Raw genomic sequence first — 17707 nt, forward strand, 5'->3', positions numbered from 1 at the left:
CTGAAATTGACAGAGGGACACGCCCAACCTCTTTAGCCCCATAATGAAAAATGTAGCCCTATATGTCAACTACAACATATAAAAAAATTGGAGGGGTTTTCTTTTTCATACTTGAGCAAACTGGTATAAAATATATGGCTACCTCAAGATATCTGGTAAATTCTGTGTATATACAGAGTGCAGAAGATGTGCATACAGAGCCAGTATGTATGTCATTCAGCTGTGGTACCACCTTGCAATTTTAACAGTTCTAAACAAGCCTTATACTAATCAATGTTTACACTACAGTCTGGTTTTCTGATTACTTTTTGCCATTTGGCTGCTAACTATGTTTTTTGGGCAGTCTATGTTGTGATAGCCATTTCCAGGAAGAAGTCAGTGTTTCTAATCTGAAACATAGAGTATACTCAAGGCTCTGGTCACATGCTGTGAGCAGCTTGCACAAAGAAACTGGAGCCTCAACAACCATTTAAAGTTTTTAGTTTCCTTAAAACAAGGGAAGAACAGAGTCCTAATTCCGATTTCCTTAATGATTTCTACATGTGAGAAATGTAAGTACTCCAGAGTTTCACAAACCTATTTACCATTTCAAGTTTTTAATTTCTTCATGGAATTAATATTACTTCATATTACTTCCATGGTTTCTTTAACCCTTAAATGGTTAATGACATATACATTTTTTTTAATTAATTGCTATTTTCTAATGTATCAAGATTATAATAACACACTTCCATGATTTTTATCAAAATATGATCTTTATTTTCAATTTTACACTCTGTATCCCCAGAGATGCATTGTCCATTTAGGGTATGAATTTTAAATTTCCCAACTTTTAAAATATTTAATTTGTAACTTTGAAAACATATTACAGGCAATTAATTAGCTACTCTTTTTCAAATCTTGCGCACAGCTTTTTTTAAAAAGTTGGAAAATCTTGAACAATTGATGATGATTCACATGTATTGAGCACCGGAAACAAGTCTATAAACAACAAGCTAACTAACATGTATGTACAGAAACAATCTTACTCCTGTTCTAACTGTAACATCTTCTTTCTGGAGCTTTTACACTAACAACATCCTATTGGTAATGGAAGCTGAGGAAACAGTTGCGAGCATTTTGACCAGTGACAATGCAAAGCCTCACATTGCACTTCTGACACATGATAGAGGTCTGTGCATCCTGGCACATCCTGCATGGACCTTTCACTGACAGAATAGGGAAGTGGTCAATCCTGTCATATCTCCTATCATCCACAGGCCTGGAGCGGACCAGTGGTTGCTGAGTTACAGTAATTTGAAATTTGGCAGCCGCACCCTTTTTTTTTTTTCGAAAAAAGTAAAAAAAAAAAAATTGCGACATCTCAAACTACTGGTCCGATCAAGTTAAAATTTGAAATTCTGGCTTTTCTGGCTGAGTTACCTATATTCCAAATTTCATAAAAATTGGAGGAGGTCAGGTTTAACTCATTGGTTGATCTGAGATGGACTGACCCTGGATCCACATGTTGTTCTGGTTTTTCCAAACACAGCTCTGTCCTCCAGCAGTCTGGAACCTGGGAGATGAGCACGTTTACTCTATGCACCTCTGTGCTGTATTTTCGGTGAAGGTTTTTGCATATTTTTACTGCATTTTCTACAGAATTGTTCCTTTGATAGTCAAGAGTTAAAAAAAAAAGTTTTTTTCAATAAGCAGTTTTTTTGTTATTGTGTATTTTGTAATTGACCCCAAATCAGCGGGCAGGCAGGGCTGGTTGGAAGGCTGCTTCATGTTCAGGATGGTGTGCTTTGGGCTTGGCTGAGTTCTGCTTTGATTTTCCACATGATGTAGTTTCTTATTTGAGAACATTAATACGTGGTTGCGCTGCAGGCTAGGCTGAAATTGCTTTAGATGCAAGTTATGAAATCACTGTCAAAAGGAGGAATTAGGTTTTTTGTTTCCCTCTTTAAGCCCTGCAGACTTCGCCGATGTCCTAACAGTGTCCTGCTGTCTTTATAAGCATCATCTGGTCTTTCTCTTGCCTCTGTTTGCCTGGATTCTCCCCAGGCTACTACACTCTTCCATGAATGTTGTTATTGTGCCTTTACTTTTCCTCCCAAGGCCACAGAGTTTAATACGTACTGCTAATGTAATCATCCTATACTTCAGTATTCATGTTCCTTCAGCCTGAAATATAAAAAAGTCTTATCCTCCTGTATCTGCTACTTCCCCAGGCTAGTGATTTTGACACAACCCTCTGATGGTTCTTATCTTTCTGTCAGAGAAGCCACTTTAATGTGCAGCGCCGGTGTCATTGTTCTTTCCTTTCATACGTCTCCATCCCCAGGCCAGTCAGTTTAACGTGGAGCATTTCTCTGGGATGCACAACTGGTACGCCTGCTCGCACGCCAGGCCAACCTTCTGCAACGTCTGCAGAGAGGCTCTGCCAGGCGTCACCTCCCACGGCCTGTCCTGTGAAGGTACACACACACACACACACTCGGTTGCGCAAATAGTTGTGCTTTTATACATTTAAAGACACAGCCCTCAACATTTGAACATTTTCTTATGCAAAAGTTGAAGAATATTAATTTGTTCTGTCAAATAACAACCTCACTAAGGTGGACAAAAGCATCGAGATGATTTTGGGATTGTAAAACCCAGAATCAAGAAGGGGCTTTAGAGCTTCTTACAGCCGGGTGAGGGAGGTTGGGTAAAGTAGTTTTCTTTCTTCTTGGGCGCAAATAAGAATTAATGTGCATAAGAAGGATTTATGTTCAACTGTGAAAAGGCATTAACATTTCACAGTGTGCATTAGACGTGCAAATTATTTATGTTCTTGCTTGTTCTTGCTTTGTTTACCTAAGGAAGTCTACATTCGGCTGCTCTCGTGTGGCAAATTTGAATTAAATGTGATATAACTCTTTGCCTTCTTTGCACAGATCCACTTGAGTAAATTAAATATTCAGTGGAGCAGTCCCCATGGATATTTTTACATTAAATGAAATGTTCAGAAGGTGGGGGGGGAGGTCCACTGTGAAAAATGACTGCAGTGCAAAATTCATTTCACTTCACAAATTGTGACATTCCATTTTAAAAAGAAATGTAAGCAAATCTACATATTGCTAAAGCTGAAATGGATTACATTTTGCTAGTGTTGCTTGTTAATTACCAAATGATTAACAAATTTGTTGTAGCATTTGACTAAACACTTGGGGCCTGATTTGCTAAGATCCCAAATAACGAGTGTTAAATTGTGTGGGCTGTCCAAACTTTTACATGTTGGAGTGGAGACAGTTTTGTGAGTGATTTACTCAGACTAATTGCGTAACTGATAGCGGGTGATAATGTGATAGAGCCAGCAGCAGTACAGTGCAACCAGAAAAGATACAGTGCTTCACTTTCTCCACATTTTATGTTACAGCCTTGTTCCAAAATTGATTCATTTTTTTTCCCCTCAAATTTCTACTCACCACACCCAATAATGACATGAAAAAAGTTATTTTAGAGGGTTTTTTTGTAAATGTATTTAAAATTAAAAAAAAAAACTAAGAAAAGTTGTGAATAGTTATGTACATGTGATTTGGTAGGGTTTTTTTTTTTTTAACAAATTTGTAAAAATCTATAAAATACTTTTTTTCACATTGTCATTGTGGGTATTGTGTGAATAATTTTGGGAAAAATGAATTTCATCTATTTTGGAATAAGGCTGTAACGTAACAAAATCGCTGTGAATACTTTCTGGATGCACTGTATGCAAATCAAATGAAATCATGCTATTTATCAGCTTTGCACTTTGTTGCACATCAGCATGTTCACGCACAGGAAATTAAAAAAAACCTATTTCAGACATTTAAGACCATTTTTGCTAAATTAAATGTTTGCTGCAGTTAAACAGTTTTTCATTTCTCATATCTACTCATCTGTAATCTGCAGTTTGTAAGTTCAAGGCTCATAAACGCTGCGCGGTCCGTTCTACCAACAATTGCAAATGGACCACGTTGGCCTCGATAGGAAGTGACATCATTGAGGATGAGGATGGGGTGAGTGACACACCTGCAGTGCGCAGAAAAGCCCTCAACTCTTTGATTTCCATAAATGTGAATAATTTTGCTGTATTGAGTTGCGTTTTTTGAGAATCAGGCTGGAAAGTGCCATGTTGTCTCCGCCCACTTGCAGGTGTCTATGCCCCATCAGTGGTTGGAAGGGAATCTGCCCGTTAGTGCCAAATGTGTGGTGTGCGACAGGAACTGTGGCAGCGTGCGGCGGTTGCAGGACTGGCGCTGCCTGTGGTGCAAAGCCATTGTAAGTGAGACAGATTTCAGCCTGTCAGTCAAAAACTGTTATGTCAGATCACTGTCATTTAGACACTTCTGGGACATACTTTTTCTTTGGGTTTGACATTGTCAAATCTTTATGTAACATTGATAACATGAAGTCTGATTTTTGTTGTACTTCATGCCCTCTTTAAATACAAAATGAAGCCCATTGATTCAGATGATGTTCAGTTTGCCATCAGACAAAAGCATTGGGTCCTTTAAACAATCATCTCCTGGATGCTGATTAAAAGTGTGTAACTGCTGTCATCCATCGGAGTTCAACCTTTTTCTATTGCAGAAAACCAGTAAAATCCATTACTTGCCTTCCAGACTTGACCAGACATTGAGTGCAGTTTTTGCAAACGGCACTGTATTTAGTTCTGCAATTTACCCATATGTCACTCTGATAAAAAGATGTAATTACATCTTGGCCACTGGCTGGTGAATTAAGGCCCTTTCACACTGAGCTTGCAAACGTGGTGCACATTTGCTCTAAAATCCGTTATTTTTAATGAGAAGCTTTGTGCAAACGGAGAGTCGCACTGCAAAGTGCAACAACCCAGCTTGTGCAATGCACCACAACTATATTTTGACCTGTATGCCTCGTTTCAATTTCAATTTTCAATTTATTTTCATTTATATAGCGCCAAATCACAACAGAGTTGCCTCAAAGCGCTTCACACAGGTAAGGTCTAACCTTACCAACCTCCAGAGCAACAGTGGTAAGGAAAAACTCCCTCTGAGGAGGAAACCTCAAGCAGACCAGACTCAAAGGGGTGACCCTCTGCTTGGGCCATGCTACAAAACATAAATTACAGAACAATTCACAGAACAGTTCACGGACAAATATACAAGAAATGCTATTGGCGCAGAGGACAGGAGGATCGCCAACACGAACACAACTCCCATCTCTGGATGGAGCTGCACCTTAAACAGAGAGAGAGAAAAACAATCAGGCATCAGAAAGACAAGAAATACTGTATAATTTGTCAGCATTAAACAAGAAAAACAGAGAAATACTAGGTGATTGCTGGCCACTAGCCCTAAACTTCACTAAAAGACCCAGAATTTAGGTAAAGTTGAGGCCGCAGCCTGCTCCAATTACTAATAAATGAATTAAAAGAGTAAAAAGGGTAAAACAAAACTGTACCAGTATGCTAGCCATATGAAAGGGAAAATAAGTGCGTCTTAAGTCTGGACTTGAAAGTCTCCACAGAATCTGACTGTTTTATTGATACAGGGAGATCATTCCACAGAACAGGGGCACGATACACGAAAGCTCTGTGACCCGCAGACTTCTTATTCACGTTAGGGACACAAAGTAGTCCTGCACCCTGAGAACGTAAAGCCTGGGCCGGTACGTAAGGTTTAATTAGGTCAGCTAGGTAGGAGGATGCCAGTCCATGAATAATTTTATAGGTTAGTAGCAGAACCTTGTTTCTGTTGGATGTGCAAAGATACGTCACAGCGCACAGCGGTGAAAGTTGGCTTGGTCTGGACTTTGCCCGTAGTGAGTTCGACATTGAGCGTGGTGTGCGCTCATAGCAACAGAGTGGACAAATGTGTCAGATGAGCATCAGAAATGCTAATTTATACACAGCGGTTTTGTAAATAAAATCCTTAAAAATGTCTTTTTTTAACTCAAGATTGTCTAATTACTGTGCATATTGAAGTTAAATGTTTCTTACATTAGAAAACGTAATTAATATATTTTGAAGCAAAGAAAAGGTTGTTTAGAAATCCCTTGATGTTCTTCTGTAAATTAACATCTGTTGTCAGATGTGATGATATCTTAACATAATAATGAACCTTGGACATTTATTTTTAGATAAATAAAATAGTATTAAAAGGAATATGTACTTTTTTTTAAGACAGACATGGGCCTTGGAGAATTAGGGTGTAGATTTTTTTTTTTTTTTTTTTTTCCTTTCATAAATAGGACAGGAAATGCACAATGTTTGTTTACGTCCCTTTTTGTTGTTAGTTTATGCAGGAGAAGCCATGAACTTGGGTGAAATGTGCAGCACAATTATTTTTTACATTTGTTTTGACTCAAGAACTGGAAAATTCTCCGGAATGATCAGAGTAGTTAAACCAGGGGTACCCAAGTTCGGTCCTCGAGATTTACCTTCCTGACACTCTTAGTTGTCTCCCTGCTCCAACACACCTGAATCCAATGAAAGACTCGTTAGCAGGCTTTTAATGCACCTTTCATTGGATTCAGGTGTGTTGGAGCAGGGAGACAACTAAGTGTGTCAGGAAGGTAAATCTCGAGGACCGAACTTGGGCACCCCTGAGTTAAACACTTCAAACAGCAGCAAAGATGCCTTCAAGCCGCAGAAAAAAGTCTTAAATAAAAAAAACAATAGTGGGTTGATGAATTCCTGTCACCAGGGTGCTGAGCCGAACTCCGCTTCCTGACCGCCTCCAGCTAGATAGTGTCATCTGCAAGTGGTGTTATGTTAACCATGCCAACTGTTATTTACAGCTAGACTAAAGGCTTGAAAGAAAAATCAAACATACAGGCACCACAAGGCCATTACATGGATGTGAGATGACAGAACTTTTTAAAATGATCCTCCCAAACCTTGAGGTTATTATTTTTTTGAGAAGTTTGAACTACATAACTCCAGAACAAATAGTTATTTTTTTTCTCACTTACATGTGTCATAAAACAGGCTTCAAAAACATTCTCTGCTTCATTTAGAAGCTCAGGCACCTGTGCTGTTTTTCAAAGCCTTTGCTGATGACGTCCTACTTTCACATGGAAAAGGGAGATGGTTTTAATGAGTCTGAAAAACTGACACTTTAACAGCTGTGTCAGTTGTATGTGTTGACTGTCAGCTGTGCTGCTGCAGCACAGCTCCACCCCCCCTTCAGATCCTTGTTGAATTTTGCTTCCACTGTTTTATCTGGTGATGGGCATAAGTCATCGACAAAAATAAGCCAAACTTATCCTACCATATGGAGAGGTAGTGTGATCCGGTCTGTGAAGACAGGATGTTGTTCCCCCTCATTGAATGCAGGCAGTCAAAAACCGTATACTATACTAGTATAAGTAGTATACTGTAATGATTAGACCTGACGAGCATTGTGCTGTCTGAAATGTGTCACAGGTCTGAATGATGTGCTCTGCTTTTAAATGAGAATGCATGTCCTGAAATGAATAAATACGGTGCATCCAGAAAGGTTTCACAGCGCTTCACTTTTTCCACATTATGTTGCATCCTTATTCCAAAATGGAGTAAATTCATTTTTCCCCCTCAAAATTATACTCACAACACCCCATAATGACAACATGAAAAAGTTGTTTTGTTTTATGTCATTATTGCAAATTCATGAATTAAAAACATGAAGACATCACATGTACATAAGTGTTCACAGCTTTTGCTCAATACTTTGTTGATGCACCTTTGGCAGCAATTACAGCCTCAAGTCTCCTTGAATATGATGCCACAAGTTTGGTGCACCTATCTTTTAGCACCTCACAGCCATTTTCAGATGTGGGATTCAGGTCTGGGCTGTTTGAAACATGTCAAAGATGATCAGTAAGCTCAATTTTTAGCTTCACGCCAAAGGCTGTGAATACTTATGTATGCGATGTCTTACTTTTTTATATATATATATATATAAATAAATTAAAAAAAATCTCAAATTTTTCACATCATTATGGGATATTCTGCATAGAATTTTGAAGAAAAAACATGAAATTCATCCATTATGGAATAAGGCTGTAACATAAAAGATGAAGCACTGTGAATACCTTCTGGAAGCACTGTATTTCCTGAAATCATAATTCCACTTTGAAAAATTAGACACCATAGTTCTAGTTTTATTCTGCTCAGTATTTAAGTCATCTGTAGTATAAATTGCAGTTTATTTTGTCCTTAGTGTGGGAGGTACTGAAACTTATACTCCAGTACAACTTACGTACTGAAAAATAACATTCTTTATTAGTCATATTATTCATAGGAATCATCACACTACACAAAGTATACTCCAATATTTAAAGAATAGACACCAATAATAAAAGTACAGTACAACAAATTCAGCATCCCAAATTGAGCTGATTTTTAAAAAACAAAACAAATTCAAACGTACCCACGGTTTTAATTGTTTCCAAAACTGTGGGCCAGCAACCTATGTTCATCTGTGTCATATAACAACCAATATGTTGTCCAGTGCACATTTACTTGTTCATCCTGCTTATTTTTGGAATTTAAACATCCTTTTGGTACGTACCACAAGCTGAGGGCTTCCTGTAAAACTTTTTCTGTTCACCTCTCTGTCTGTGTCCATGTGATTAATTCCTTTTGTCCAAACTGCATCTAGCATTCAATATGTTGTCCAGTGCCCCTTTATTTGTCCATCTTGCTTTTTTTTTTATTTTAGTTTTTACATAACAGCACATGCTGTAGTGTGCACATGTACTACTGAGTTCCTATGTATGTATTAGTAAACCCATCCCCAAGTAAATGCTTCATTAAAAAATCAGTTAGACATACAGGAGAAAAAAGCATGACTTTTACTCCAGTACAATTTCTATGTGCCTTCTTCCCCCCACCACCCCCACCCTGCCCCAAGAGGCATTTTTTTTTAAAGCTGCGACTTATATGGTATGTGTTGAATTGTACAAATGCACTTTGTAGGGGAGTATGAAAGCATTAAAGCTAGTTCTGTGGAAATTTGATTATTGAAATGATTTCTTGACTGCCAGCAATTTTTCTCACAAATATGGAATAATTAAATCCACAAACAAATGACCCTTTTGGGTTGTCGGGTCAATTGAGCGCATACGATATAAAGTCCATCAACAAACAATTTCACACCCACATGCGTCAAAGTGGTCTTTGCAAAGGGTAAAGAACGGTCTTCCGTGAGTTTTAGAGGGATGTAATGACCTTTCTGCTTCTATTGAAACATAGAATTACAGTGGAGGCCGCTGACTGTGTGCGCAGGTGCATAACAGCTGTAAGGAACAAATGGGGAAGGTGTGCCCGCTGGGACAGTGCAGAGTGTCAATCATCCCTCCTACTGCACTTAACAGCATCGACTCAGACGGTGAGACACGCACGGCAGCTCTTTATTGCTTTTGCAAGACTCCAGTTCACGAATGTCACCTTTTCAGCACCGGCTTATTGTTCAGACGCTGCACCATCACGACTGGCATTTTCCATTTTTCTCGCACAACAGACTCTAAATTCCCAGCAAATTATCATCCTTCCTCATGTTTTTGTTCTGAAAAACAATTTACGGTAGCCGTTTTAATGTACCCTGAGAACACTTTCTGCCTAAATAATGGAGAAAACTGGTATACTTTTTATTAATTTATTTTCTCTCAATGTCAACACTTGAACATCTCAACTCAGCACGGGGGGATGACTGCTCTGTGCAGATTATCACTTTCAAATCATTGCTGCATCTTCACAAATATGCTGTATTTTGAGTTTTCATACTCTTTAAAACTCAGGGAAAATGTTTATCAGACACCTGGATTATGACAAAATATTTTGTTCTTCTACTCCTACATGGGGTTGAACTAAATGTTTTGATTTTTTTTTTTTTTTTGCATTATCTTTATTTTATAAAGGTATTTATTGATCAAGAAAACCTTCTGTTTAGGTTTCTGGAAGGCAACCTCAGCCTCCTGCGCCAGCCCTCTTCTAGTTCTGGTAAATTCCAAAAGCGGTGACAACCAGGGCGTTAAGTTCCTCCGCAAGTTCAAGCAGCTCCTCAACCCAGCTCAAGTCTTTGACCTGATGAATGGAGGACCAGAACTTGGGTATGAAGGAATGTTTTTCTTAATTGTCATTATCATGAAACTGGTCACATGTTCAGTCCCACATTTAGAATCAGCAGAAATTTCAAGTGGAATTTTCTAGTTTCGCACAATTGATTTAATGCTAGTTTTGGTAGCATGGTGCCATGCTACCCAATAGCACATCGATTCCCAACTAGAAGGTCCTTGATTCAAGGCCACCAGTGCTCCCATTCTACTTGTCCATCTGGATTTGTGTCAAGGAGAGAATCCTGTGCCAAATCAACATGGTGTTTCATACCTGATGTGCTGGGACCCCGGGCAAAACAGGATCCTGTTCACATAACTTTTTTCTTGTGTTGGTATAAAATTGTAATTTCTCTTGTACTTCTTCCTTCCTTTAATCACTCTCTCACCTCTTCTCCCAGCCTACGCCTTTTCCAGAAGTTTGTGACATTTCGTATCCTGGTGTGTGGAGGAGATGGCAGTGTGGGCTGGGTTCTCTCAGAACTGGACAAACTGAACATTCATAAGCAGGTGAGACTGAACAAGAGCAGGTGAACGTAAGAGGGTTGAAACGATACCAAAAATGTAAGAGTTGATACCAATATGAACCAAGATGGGCTGCTTTTTTATTTTCAGTTAAGAACTCTGCTTCTTCCGTTTTCTGTTAATTCCGTCTGTCAAGAGAATCTTGTTGTGTTTCAGCTGCTCCCATTAGGGGGCGCCACAGCAGATCAATTGTTTCCATCTCACCCTGTCCTCTGTACCTTCTGTCACACCAACCACCTGCATGTCCTCCCTCAGCGCATCCATAAACCTCCTCTTTGGTCTCTCTCTTCTCCTGCCTGGTGGCTTCATCCTCAGCATCCTTTCCCCCCCGATATAACCTGGGTCCCTCCTCTGTACATGTCCAAACCATCTCAATCTCACCTCTCTGACTTTGTCTCCAAACTGTCCCACCTGAGCTGTCCCTCTGATATGTTCATTCCTAATCCTCCTCCTGGCCTTCCCTATACCTCTCCATCAGTATTCTCAGAGCAAACATTGCATCTGTAGTGCTCTGTCTTGGCATGAAACCATTTTGCTGCTTAACCGGTTTTCTAAGCCTAGCTTCTACTACTCTTTACCATAAAGTCATGCTGTGGCTGATCAGCTCAATTCCTCGGTGCTTGAGCTGCACATCACCCTTGTTCTTAAAAATAAGAACCAGCACACATTGTCTCTACTCCTCAGGCATCCTCTCATTTTCCAAGATTGTTTTAAACAATCTGGTTAGAAACTCTACTGCCATCTCTCCTAGCCATTCCCATACTTCCACTGGAATGTCATCTGGACCAACTGCCTTCCCACTCTTCCTCTTCATAGCTGCCCTCACTTCATCCTTAATAATCTCTTGCACTACCTGATTTACTCTCTGCACATCATCCAGCCTTTTCTCTCTCTCTCTTTCGCATTCATCAGCTCCTCAAGATATTTCCTCCACTTTCTCAGCACACACTCCTCACTTGTCAGCACTTTACCATCTGCATCTTTTACCACCCTAACCTACTGCACATCCTTTCTGGCTCTATCCCTTTGTCTGGCCAATTGGTACAAGTCCTTTTCTCCTTCCTTACTGTTCACCTTCTTTTAAAGTTCACTGTCAGCCTTTTCCTTAGCTTTTGCTACTTCTTTTTGCCTTACGCCACATCTTGTACTCCTACTTTCTTCACCTCCCAACTATCCCAATTCTTTTTTTTTTCTTTTTTTTTTTGCCAAACATTCTCCTTATGTTTTCCTGAACATCTTTATTCCACCACCAAGTGTCCTTGTCTTCCTTCCACTGTCCAGATGTCACACCTAGTACCCTCCTAGCTGTCTCCCTCCCCACATCTGCAGTACTTTTCCAGTTGTCCAAAATTGCTTCCCCTCAGTTTTCCTCCTTCAGCTTCCACCATCTGATACTTTGTTGAGCTCTCACTCTCTTCTTCTTCTTTACCTCTGTCATCCTACAAACCACCATCCTATGCTGTCTTGCTACCTTCTCTCCGGCTACCACCTTACAGTCTCCAATTTTTTTTTAGCTTGCATCTCCTTCAAAGAATGTAGGCCACCTGTGTGCACCTTCCTCCACTCTTATGTCACCCTGTGCTCCTCCCTTTTCTTAAAGTAGGTGTTCACCACAGCCATTTCCATCCTTTTTGCAAAATCAGCTACCATCTGTCCTTCCACTTTCCTGTCCTTGATACCATATCTACCCATTACTTGCTCATCACCTCTGTTCCCTTCACCAGCATGCCCACTGAAGTCCGCTCCTATCACCACTCTTTCATGTTTGTGCACACTCTCTACTACCTCATCTAACATACTCCAGAAGTCTTCTTTCTCCGTCTCGAAACCTACCTGTGGGGCATATGCACTGATATTCATCATCACCCCTTCAATTTCCAACTTCACACTCATCACCCTGTCAGACACTCACTTAACCTCCAACACACTCTTAACATACTCTTCCTTTAAAATGACCCTGACACCATTTCTCTTCCTGTCCTCACCATGATACAACAACTTGTACCCACCCCTATGCTCCAGCTCTTAATTCCCTTCCACTTGGTCTCTTGCACACACAGTATGTCTACCTTTCTCCTCTCCATATCAGCCAGCTCTGTCCCTTTACCGGTCAAACTGCCAACATTCAAAGTCCTGACTCTCACTTCCACCCTTTTAGTTTTCTTCTTCTCCCGCTGTCTGTGGACATGTTCTCCTCCTCCTCTTCTTTTTTTTTCCCTAGCAGTAGCCCAATTTCCACCAGCACCCTGTTGGGCAACAGCACCAGTGGAGGTCATTGATAACCCGGACCTCGACCGATCCAGTATGGAAATTCAGTTTGTAGTCTGCATGGAAGGGTTGGCTTGTTTTGTGCCGGATGCCCTTCTTGACGCAACTGTACTCATTTATCTAGACTTGGGACTGGCGCTCTAAGTGTACTGGATGCACACCCCATGTGACTGAGATTTGACAAACTTTAAGCTTGACACCCTCCTCATTTTTCCAGGCTTGGGGCCGGTGGTTGTGAGTTGGCACTATATAAATTAAATACCAGTGAAATTACATGATTCTTACCAAATTCAATACCTGGTTAAAAAAAAAAAAAAAAAAAAAATCACGTCAGATCTGGTGTTGAGCAGAAGTGACTTTCGGGCAAACATGGCAAATAAACAACTATCTGTCCAAATTTAACCTGTCAAGATGGCTGCAGCCTCAGGTGTTCCACAAGTAAGTTAAATTCTTGCCGGGAGCTCGTTCCCAAACCAGGCGGGAAAAATAGTTACTTCTTTGTGTTCTGGGTTTCTTCCCGCTTCAATGTGTAAAATAAATAAATAAGTTGTAAGATGTGTCCAGAAGGCATCTCACCAGATTGCAAAACACTTGAGCTGACTCTTTTCAATGTGAAGGAGCAGAAGTTGTGCTGTGTGCTTCTTCTGGATGTCAGAGCATCTCAGCCTGTCCCTGAGGCTGTACTTACACTCGGCCCAGGTGCTTTGGACCGTGTTTGAGCATGACATCCCCCCTCCCCTTCTCTCCTGCTACTCTTCACTCACACAGCACTCCACGTTCAGGGTCGAGCATGTCCACATCAACACAATACGACTTTTCTTTGGACGTGACTGAGTGTAGTGCTGTTCTGCTGAGATTAGTTTCATATTAGGAGGTGAAGTTATGGAATATGTAATATCACAGAGTACCACAGAATAAGAGAGCATGATATAAATGGACATGTGGGTGTGCCTGCCAATATATAGGCCAGATGTGCAGCTGTTGCTCCTCAGAAGATTGTGATAGGACTTGTTCTTCCAGATTATATCTTGGTAAAACCTTGGACCAGTTTGAGATTGGGCATGGCAAAGCAGGATAGGATCAGCTTTGTCCTTGTTCCCTCACTTGTGAAGAAGACCCTGAGATGGCCCTCTCTTTGTATTTTGATCCTCAGTCCTGCTGTGTTTGATCTTGCATTCTTTTGCTTGCTCTTTGTGTAGTGTCAGCTTGGTGTGCTACCCCTGGGCACAGGGAACGATCTGGCTCGTGTTCTCGGTTGGGGAGGCCTGTGCGATGATGATGCCCAGCTACTTCAGATCCTGGAGAAGCTGGAAAGAGCCACCACCAAAATGCTAGACCGGTAGGGTCTGGAGGACTTGTGTGGCAGATGGCAACTTGCTGTGTCTGTGGATTTTTTTTTTTCTATTGCAAATTTCGGTGTGAGTGAAAACATAATGACTAATGAAGGACTGGAGTGTCTTCTCAGAATGCATTTGTCCTCAATTTAAACTATATTGTCGCTCTGTCTTTTGCCAGCAGAGAGATCACAGATAAGCAGAATGTAGGTTGGATGCTGCATGTCTGTGATCTCTGTTATGACTCTCCAATGTTGGCGATTATTTGTTATTTGTCATTGATGTGTCTGCGTGCATTTATTTGGTCAGGTGGAGTGTGATGACGTACGAGGTGCCTAACTCGAATAAAAACACACCTATAGTGAAAGAAGACGTCCTAGATTGCCCTCTGCAGGTACGTTTCCTCGGAAGAGACTTCAGAAAACATTTTGGCAACTATTTCTTAAAAAAAAAAAAATCAAACTGGCTTTATAACTGAAAAGAGATATCACATTATTTTTAATACATTTGTAAATTAAGTGAAAACTGTGCTTTACTCAAAATCTACAAGTGGATAGCAGCATAAAATTAACAGATGAACACATAGTAGCAGAATTCATCTGTCGCTACAACAGACGTCTGTCAGTTGGGATGCCAAAAGGTCATACGAGGTCTGTTAGAAAAGTATTGGACCTTTTGATTTTTTTCAAAAACCTGATGGATTTGAATCACATGTGCTTACATGAGCCAACCTTGAACCTTTGTGCGCATGCATGAATTTTTCACGCCTGTCGGTTGCGTCATTTGCTTGTAAGCAGCCTTTGTGTGAGGATGGGTGTAGTCTCTTGTCGTTTTTTTCTTTGCAATTTTGCCAGAAACTGCGACAGCCAGGTGGAAAACATTCGGATTATTCAGACGGCTTTTGGTGACAATCCTATGAGCATCACACAGATTAAGGAGCGGTACAACCGGTTTAAAGACGGCCGCACAACGGTGGAGAGCACACCGCATTCCGGTCAGCCATCAACATGCTGAAATGACCAGATCATTTCCAATTTGAATGCTGTGGTGATGCTGGACCATCGTGTGACTGAGAAATTGCGGAAGAGGTGGACATCAGCACTTTTTCGGCACATTCCACTGTGACAGATTTTGCCATGAAAAGAGTGGCGGTGAAATTCATCGGCACGAACCTGATGGCGCAGCAAAAGCGCCTTCGTGTTGAAGCCTCACAGGACATGTTGTGACATGCCCAGCTCTTCCACCATTCAGAAGATTCAGACGGCTTTTGGTGGCTTTTCAGTTGTGTGACTACAACCCCTGGCAATAATTATGGAATCACCGGCCTCGGAGGATGTTCATTCAGTTGTTTAATTTTGTAGACAAAAAGCAGATCGCAGACTTGACACAAAACTAAAGTCATTTCAAATGGCAACTTTCTGGCTTTAAGAAACACTATAAGAAATCAGGAAAAAAATTGTGGAAGTCAGTAACGGTTACTTTTTTAGACCAAGCACAGGGGAAAAAAATATGGAATCACTCAATTCTGAGGAAAAAATTATGGAATCATGAAAAACAAAAACAGTTTTGAAACTGTGTCAAAAACTGAGTGACTGTGCAAGAAGGAGAAGAGTGAGGAAAGCCACCAAGACACCCAGATGACCCAGAAGAAGTTATAGGCTTCTGTGGCTGTGACTGGAGAAATTGTGCAAATTTTGCATTTTCCATCACCACTCTTAGCTTCATAGTGGAGTAAATCGGAGAAGAATATTCTTTCACCAAAACAGATCAAATCCAGGCTTGCATCTCAGATGTATCTTCTGGCAATTTGTAGCTAAACTTTCAGGTCTTATTTTTAAGAAAATTCTACTCTATACCACTTTATCATGAAGATGGATAACTGGTGACACAAAATGCAAAATTTGCACTGTGCACAATTTCTCCAATCACAGCCAGATAAGCCTATAACTTCTTCTGAGTTGTCTGGGTGCCGTGGTGGCTTTCCTCACTGTTCTGCTCCTTGCACAGTCAGATTTACCATAAAGTTGCATGCTGTTTGTATTTCTTTGTAATTGATGTGAATAAAGTTCAAGGCATATTCAGTGGCAGCTTCACCATCAGAGAGCCTCGTCCACAGTGACCACAAAAGACTCTGAGCTGTCACTGATGTTAAAGGGGGCAACACACGGTATGAAGAACAGGGGGATGGAAACTTTTGATCAGGGACATTTAGGTAGTTTCTGTTGACATTATGATTTAAAAAGAATAAACAGTTATTTGACAATAAATGGCTTCACACAACCACTAACCATGAGTGGGGAAAAAAAAAGCTTTTGTGTTATCATTTCTATTCTCTGAAAAATGGTCATAAAACCAAAAATTCTACCAGGGTATGTAAACTTTTGAGCACAACTATAATGGTTGAAAGCTTTATTTGAAGCAGAACAGGAGTTTTGAACACTGCACTGCTGTCAGCTGACCACCGCTAAGATAAAAAAATAAAATAAAAAGCCAATTTACACAGCCAAATTATTATAAAAATAAGTGACTTCAGAGAACATTGTGTGAGAAAATTCCAGAATCAAAGCACTGCGGATGGGCTGGAGTGACTGACTCCCACATTAATGGATGATGGAATTTCTGGCCTGGCTAGTATGGCCGTTGGCCTGGTGGTCTGCCAGGCCTGTAGTACTGTAGGGGAAACTGTTAATTAATCCAAATCTGCTCCAAAATGTCTTTCCTTTCCAAATTGTGAGCTCTTTTCTCTCTCTGTCTCTCAGGTCCACATTACTCAGTATGCAGACTCCGTAGCCACCCACCTTGCCAAGATCCTGGACTCGGACAAACACAGTGATGTCATTTCCTCTGCCAAGTATGTGCCAAGAATGCTGGGGTAGCATTTCAATCTGCATTTGGAAACACCAGGAAGCCAATACAGAGGGAGAAAAAGAGAGACAGACAGGAAGAGGGAGAGAGAGAAAGGAAGAAAGTGATGAGAGAAAGAGGAGAGAGTATTGGTATTGATGGTATTGATCCCTCCCAAAGGACACATAGAGGACAAGAGGTGCAGTCAGGCCGTCAGTGACGCAGGCAGATGAGTCATTATTTAGGATTCATCCTCAGCACTTTAGTAAATCAGCGGGTTTCTTTTGAGAAAAGTGTCATGACTTTTCCACAGCCCGTCTAGTTCAGTGAGAAATCCTGCAGCGCGCCTGTGGAGAAAGAACTCATCATCATAATGTAACGCCTCTGCTACGACACAACAAAAACACCTGTGAGTCTTTAGCAGGTCTTGATGACAAAAACCTGGGAAGAGAAGTTGATTAAACGTGCTTTTTACCTTTTTTTTAACGTGGCAGTTATTTATATGCCACCTATTTTTGTTCATTTTTTTTATTATTCAGCCTCAGGAATTTCTCATAAATGGTAAATGAACTGCATTTTTTTTTAGCACTTTTCCATCTGATACAGACGCTCAAAGCAGTTTATAGTGAAACCTCACATTTCACCCGTTCACA

At 40.5% G+C, this 17707-nt stretch overlaps 1 protein-coding gene across 2 annotated transcripts in view; it reads left to right on the forward strand.

Annotated features, from left to right (window-relative positions):
- The window catches only part of si:dkey-172j4.3 (diacylglycerol kinase delta), a 129415-nt gene that overhangs the window by 92685 nt on the left and 19023 nt on the right, over positions 1 to 17707 (forward strand). For both annotated transcript variants that reach the window (XM_034164290.1, XM_034164291.1), the window contains 9 exons: positions 2327 to 2459; positions 3916 to 4022; positions 4159 to 4284; positions 9257 to 9359; positions 9921 to 10080; positions 10485 to 10593; positions 14076 to 14215; positions 14520 to 14604; positions 16970 to 17061. In XM_034164290.1, coding sequence (XP_034020181.1) covers positions 2327 to 2459; positions 3916 to 4022; positions 4159 to 4284; positions 9257 to 9359; positions 9921 to 10080; positions 10485 to 10593; positions 14076 to 14215; positions 14520 to 14604; positions 16970 to 17061 — 1055 coding nt within the window. The remainder of the gene's footprint in view (positions 1 to 2326; positions 2460 to 3915; positions 4023 to 4158; positions 4285 to 9256; positions 9360 to 9920; positions 10081 to 10484; positions 10594 to 14075; positions 14216 to 14519; positions 14605 to 16969; positions 17062 to 17707) is intronic.

Source organism: Thalassophryne amazonica, chromosome 23, assembly GCF_902500255.1.
Source record: "Thalassophryne amazonica chromosome 23, fThaAma1.1, whole genome shotgun sequence".
Classification (NCBI taxonomy): Eukaryota; Metazoa; Chordata; class Actinopteri; order Batrachoidiformes; family Batrachoididae; genus Thalassophryne; species Thalassophryne amazonica.